The sequence below is a fragment of the Sabethes cyaneus genome, chromosome 1 (genome assembly GCF_943734655.1).
Source record: "Sabethes cyaneus chromosome 1, idSabCyanKW18_F2, whole genome shotgun sequence".
NCBI classification, from domain to species: Eukaryota; Metazoa; Arthropoda; class Insecta; order Diptera; family Culicidae; genus Sabethes; species Sabethes cyaneus.
Genome location: NC_071353.1, coordinates 103,006,084 through 103,012,622, shown reverse-complemented (window position 1 = coordinate 103,012,622; position 6,539 = coordinate 103,006,084). Strand labels below are relative to the sequence as shown.

At 43.0% G+C, this 6,539-nt stretch overlaps 1 protein-coding gene across 2 annotated transcripts; it reads left to right on the top strand.

Annotated features, from left to right (window-relative positions):
- The first annotated feature begins 858 nt into the window (after positions 1-858).
- On the top strand, positions 859-5,660 carry LOC128736189 (von Willebrand factor A domain-containing protein 8). Of its 2 annotated transcripts, XM_053830701.1 has the most exons (6): positions 859-964; positions 1,032-1,353; positions 1,411-1,838; positions 1,901-2,065; positions 2,127-5,407; positions 5,466-5,660. In XM_053830701.1, the coding sequence occupies exons 2-6, from the start codon at positions 1,152-1,154 to the stop codon at positions 5,566-5,568; spliced, it is 4,179 nt and encodes a 1,392-aa protein (XP_053686676.1). In that variant the 5' UTR covers positions 859-964; positions 1,032-1,151; the 3' UTR covers positions 5,569-5,660. The 2 variants fall into 2 exon arrangements, with proteins under 2 accessions (XP_053686676.1, XP_053686738.1); XM_053830763.1 differs by lacking the exon at positions 859-964 and having other exon boundaries at positions 1,254-1,357.
- Positions 5,661-6,539: the final 879 nt, after the last annotated feature.

Below are 6,539 nucleotides of genomic sequence, written 5' to 3'. Positions count from 1 at the left end.
CCACCATTATGGCTCGTAAAAAGCTGGATAAAGAATAGTATCCAGCTTTTTACGCGCTATAATGGCGGACGCTATAAATTGTGTTCGTAATATGTGATCAATCTTTTTGACAACTCTGCATCCATCAAAACTGGGCACTCTTCTCCTGTACGGCAGTGTTGCTCTTTCTTTCGTTTACGCAAAAGAAGGAAGGCAATAGTTTTGTTTACATTTCGCACAGTTTTGCTTTCCTTCTTTGACGTAAACGAAAGAAAGAGAACGGTAGTGTTGCAAGAGAAGAGTGCCAGATTTGATGTATATGCAGAGTTGTCAAAAAGATTGTTCGCATTTTACGAACACAATTTATAGCGGCCACCATTATAGCGCGTAAAAAGCTGGATACTCATTAAATTGAGTAACTGCTGCGTTATTGAGATTGCTGACAGCTTCCGTACGCACACTATATGCCGCATATATGCACACGCGATTTGTTGCTGCTGCTGTTGGTTATTCCATTACGTTTTTCAAACTGGGGGGAAAACAAACCACTAACACAACCGCAAATTAGCAAGCTCTATAAATAAATGACGACCAACATTTGAAAGGGGCGGATAAGCCAACTGTCAAACAGACCGAGCGAGAGTTATTTTTTGCTGGAGTAGCATAGGAAAATGAACTCTCACTCGTTCTGTTTGACAGTTGGCCTATCCGCCCCTTTCAAATGTTGGTCGTCAAATAGTTGTTACGAAAGTGAGTTCTATATTTCTTATTTTTGGGTTACTTTCAAATTGCGTGTATAATCGAAACGAATAAGCAAAGTGAAAAACGTCAAAATCAGCTGTCTGCTTCAGCTCTAAAAGCGATAAAGAGGGAAATTTGATACGCGTTTTGCGTACGTAAGCCTACGTTACGAGCATATCATATTAGCTTATCTATACAATCAACTACATAGTTTAGGAACTATTTCAAAATTAAGAAAACGCTGGTAGGTAGTGAGCATAAAACTGTGTGTCACCATTTGTAACACGTTTACGTTATAAACCACTTTACAGAACAGCACGCGTCCAGACCAGATGAACTTTGTACCTACGCATATGTTCATTGATTGATTAGCTGTGATTAGCTAACATCTTAATCTCTGGTGAAAGCTTTGTGAACTCTTGTGTCTCAAAATGCTCCCTCGGAACGTCCAAACGATACGCAGACTTAATGTGTTAAAAAGAATTTTAATGAACGGTAGTACTGGGAGCAGCAACTTTATAGGAACTCCATATTGGTTCCGGCATAGTTCCACCGGAGCCACTATTCGAATAGACGACGTAGAAAAGCAGATTGAATCACCTAAAAAACCGGAGCTTGTGCCCAATGGGTACGGTAGGTATGTGGCGTAATGGCGATTTTAAACAAGCTCACATTTTGACTTTTATTTAGTCAAAGTTGCAGAAGATGGCGAAGCTCAGTTATCGCAAACACGACTACATCATTTACGCTGGATGCTGCAGAAGGATAATCTTGGCCAAGATATGATATTGCTGGGGAGACCGGGCAGTCTGCGAAGAAACTTGATCATGCAGTACTCCGAATTGACACAACGAGAAGTAGAATACATTTTGCTCAATCGAGACACTACCGAGAGTGATCTGAAACAACGGCGAGAAATAGCGAATGGAACCGCTACATACTACGACCAGAGCGCAGTAAGGGCAGCTACCGAAGGTCGCATTCTGGTTATTGAAGGTGTAGAAAAAACGGAACGAAACGTTCTGCCAATTTTGAACAATTTGCTAGAGAATCGGGAAATGCATTTGGAAGATGGCCGTTTCTTGATATCAGCCAAGAATTATGACAGTTTGCTTGAGGTATAATACTTCGTGCCAGTAAAAGTTTCTTTGTAATGTTTGCTTCTCTTTCTTTTTTGTAGCGATTCAATATAGATCAGTTGGACAAATGGGGATTGGTTAGGGTTTCTGAAAATTTCAGAGTAATTGCTCTTGGGCTTCCAGTACCAAAATATCGCGGATCACCGCTTGATCCACCTCTGAGGTCCCGATTTCAAGCAAGAGATGTCAGTGATTTGCCTTACATAGTGAGTATAGTTTACATTCTAGAGTAAGCTCTTAAACTTTCACATATTTATTATTATCTAGGACCATCTCAACGAAGTAAAAATTCTTGCAGAGCAACAGAGTACAGAGGTTTTAACAAAGCTCACCTCATTCGGTTTCAGTGTGCTATCATCCGCTTCTACGCTACCCGATTTTCCAATTGATAATCTGCGATATGCTGGAATGTTAGTTAATAACAATCCACTGATGTCTGAATTTAGTCTACTTACTCGATTTTATCCGTATTCTGTATTTCTTGAAAAAGAAGGTATCGATCTTACAAAATCTCTAATGGAGTCGCTAAAAATTGTACCTGAACAAGTAGCGTCAACAAAAATTATTGCAGTGGAAAAAGCAGGCGAAGAATCACTATCCATAAACCTGAAAGTAAATACAAAACCCGTGAGCTTTAAATTGCAGAAAGGCAGATCAGATAGCGAGAACTTACCGACCGCATACAAGGACACGAATTACCAACAAAATTTGTTGGCAGAACTGATTCAATCCGTGGCAGTTGGCGATATTTGTTTAATTGGCCCCAAAGGGTGCGGAAAATCGATTTTGGTAAATGAACTCTGTCGTCTACTGGACCAGCAGGCAGAAACTATGGTCCTGTATCAGGACATGACGGCACGCGATTTGATACAAAAACGTACGACCAAACTGAACGGTGACACAGTTTGGCAGGACTCACCCTTGTTGCTAGCTGCTTTAAGTGGTCACGTAATAGCCTTGGATGGAATACACCGGTTACATCACAGTACGCTAGCTATCCTGCATCGGCTTGTCCACGATCGAGAGATGCAACTATACGACGGTAGAAGGATTATGCGGCACGATCGATACGACCGCTTACTTCAGTTAGGATTCACCAAAGCTGATTTAACTTCCCGTGGAATATATCGAATTGATCCGGCATTTAGAGTAATAGCAATGGCTGAGCCACATCAGAAAACAGGAACAAACTGGATTACGTCGGAGACACTGAACTTATTTCTTTTTCACGAAATACGCGGGTTAAACAAAGATGAGGAGTTTGCGGTCATTGATTCTTTATTCGGCCCACTAGATAATACGATGCATCAAATTCTTCGATTTTCTCATTACTTACGAGATTCAAAGGATAGTACTATGGAAAATTTAGCAAGAAACCTTTCCACTAGACAATTACTGCGAATAGCTCGTCGGTTACACGAATATGGAAAGCTCCTGTCCGATTGTACCGCTTATAATATCTTACATAATACATTCCTTACTAAATTCATGCCAAATCTCCCGAGAAGTGTGCTGGAAAACGCTCTTCGTAAATGCGATATCGTATCCGTAAGAGAGCGTCACGAAGAAGACATTGCCATCTCTACAGAAGGCGGAGTTCTGCGAATCGGACAAACTAGAGTACCAATTTATCAAACTGATGCTATTAGTAAAGTACCCGATATTGTGTTTTACAATGTACCACAGCACGTTAAACTCATGGAACGGCTATTGCAAGACTTCACTCTTGGTGAACACTTGCTATTGGTTGGAAATCAGGGAGTTGGGAAAAACAAAATCGCCGACCGTTTATTACAGTTAATGAATAGACCTCGAGAATACATTCAACTACATCGAGACACAACCGTACAATCACTAACCTTGCAGGCAAGCATACGAGATCGAATAATAATATACGAAGATTCACCACTGGTGAAGGCTGTCAAAAATGGACACGTGTTGGTAGTTGACGAAGCAGATAAAGCTCCGATCCACGTGACCTGCATCCTTAAGACCTTAGTCGAGAACGGAGAAATGATGTTATCCGATGGTCGTAAAATTTGCCCTCCTGCTCGGAGTAAACCTTCTGAAAATGATAAGCTGATATACACTCACCCGGATTTTCGGATGATCGTTCTAGCGAACCGACCGGGCTTCCCTTTTCTTGGAAATGATTTTTTCGCTGCACTCGGAGATTTATTCTCTTGCCATGCAGTCGATAATCCTTCACCAAGTTCAGAAATTTACCTGCTGAAGCAGTACGGACCCCATGTGCCTGATAAAACAATCCGCCAACTTGTAGATGCCTTCTCGGAGCTACGGGACATGGCTGACAGTGGGATCCTAAATTATCCTTATTCCACTCGGGAAGTAGTAAACATTGTCAAGCATTTACAAAAATTTCCACGTGACAACATGGCAGAACTAGTTGGAAACGTACTAGATTACGATCGTTATACTCCCGAAACCCTGGATCAGGTTACAACTGTATTGTTGAAACACGGGCTCGAAATTGGACCATACGCACAGAATGAACTGGCTGTACTTAGACGACAGAAAGAGATTCAGATGACAATCAAGAGCAATAGTGGGAAAGATGTGTCCGGACCGAAGCATGGGAAAGTTGACCCTAACAATGCACCTCATGTAGGAGGCAATACTTGGGCTGGTGGCACCGGCGGTCGCGATACAGCTGGACTGGGCGGAAAAGGAGGCCCTTATCGTTTAGATGCTGGCCACAAAGTTCATCAGCTTTCGGACGCTGAAAAAGACGACATTCCAGAGCACGTAAAACTTGCAGCGCGAGAAATGAACCGAAAAGCATTCGAGCAAAAACTTAAGGAGATTCAGATGAGTCAATATGATCACAAAGTTTACATGGAGTTTGCTGGACCGGTAAAAAAACAGGTACAACAACTAAGGGTAATTCTGCAAGCGCTGCAGGCAAAAAGTAAAGAACGTCAATGGCAGAAGCATCAGACATCCGGTGAGATGGACGATACAAAAATGGTAGAAGGCATTACGGGCGAAAAGAATATATACAAGAAGCGTGTTGAACAGGATCCGGAGCCTGGCCAACCTCAGGAAAAGCCAAAACGTCTTAAGCTGGTTGTTGACGTTTCGGGTTCGATGTATCGATTCAATGGGTACGATGGTCGGTTGGACCGACAACTAGAAGCAGTAGTGATGGTGATGGAGGCTTTCGATGGATTCGAAACAAAAATCAAGTACGATATTGTTGGTCACAGCGGCGAAGCTGTAGAGATTCCATTCATCAACGTGAGTAATCCGCCTAAGGACGACAAACGGCGGTTGGATACGATCAAGATGATGCATGCCCATTCGCAGTTCTGCTGGAGTGGAGATCATACGTTGGCAGCAACTAAGAACGCAGTAGATTCTATGTCGAAGGAAGAATGCGATGAAGCGATCGTGGTGGTGCTAAGTGATGCCAACCTGTCGCGATACGGAATATCACCGAAAAATTTGAACGATATGCTCCAGAAACAGTCGCCGAAGGTGCAGGGGTACGTTATCTTTATTGGAAGTCTGGGTGATGAAGCACAACTGTAAGTTTTCTAATAGGTATGCAGTAGAATTAGAAGCTAATTACTGTGTTATTTACAGAATCACCAACAATATGACTGCCGGTAAAAGCTTTGTTTGCATGAATTTGGAGCAGTTGCCGCAAATTTTAAAACAGATATTCACTGCTTCGGTGTTGCAATAGGTTTTTTGAAACTACAACGGATAGTTGGAAAATCTATCGCAGGGATTTATTATTATGAATTTGTTGAAAGTAATTTTAGGAAATATAGTCAAATTGATAAAACTGTTTTACAGTTGTCTATCTTTTTTTTGCGAAGATGAACGAAAACGGGGAGCTGTTTCCCCAGAGATAAGCGAAAGAGCGAGCGAAAGTCACGTGAGTTTCCCGCGACGGCCGAACAGAAAACCAATTCGACCACATCGGCCTCAGCCGAAAATAGCGAAGGAGCGTGTTTGACATACGCAACAAACGCAGTGCTGATATTGCATCCGACCATTACCTTGTTATCGCCTGAAATACGTTTGCACGTTATACGTGTCCAACGACGGGAGGAGAAAGCTCGACGTCCGCCGATTGGAGAATCCTGTGGTGAAAAGGGCTGTTGTCGAACAAGTTGAATCCCGAGCCTCGGAGTTGACACCTGGTGAAGCCGTCGAAGAGCATTGGACCAGCATCAAGAACGCCTTCATAGCGACCATTGACGACACCCTCGACAAAGCGCGCAGTAAGCAGAGAGAGTGGATTTTCAATGATACTTGAAGGAAGACCGACGAGCGGAGAGCGGCGAAAGCCGACGAGAGAGCGCAACCCAGATCGGTAAAGTCAGCTGCCCGTCAACGATACGCCTACCTGGAAAGGGCTGTTGAATGAGCTTGTAGGCGGGACATGAGGGCCTGGACTAACTCCCAAGCCGAACAAGGAAAAACTGCCGCCGCCGATTGTGATTCTGATTCTCGCCGCCTTAACGGTGCTAGAGTCAATACAATTTGAGTATTATTACAGTAGAGTATCAATTACAAATGCCAGAGACTAACCAAACCAACAGCGTAGCACGTCAACAGTTCGTTGCATTAATCGCGTCAACTGGGAGGCTCCATCACTGGATGAAATTTATGCAGCTATCAAGAGTAGGATATCCACTAGAGCGCTGA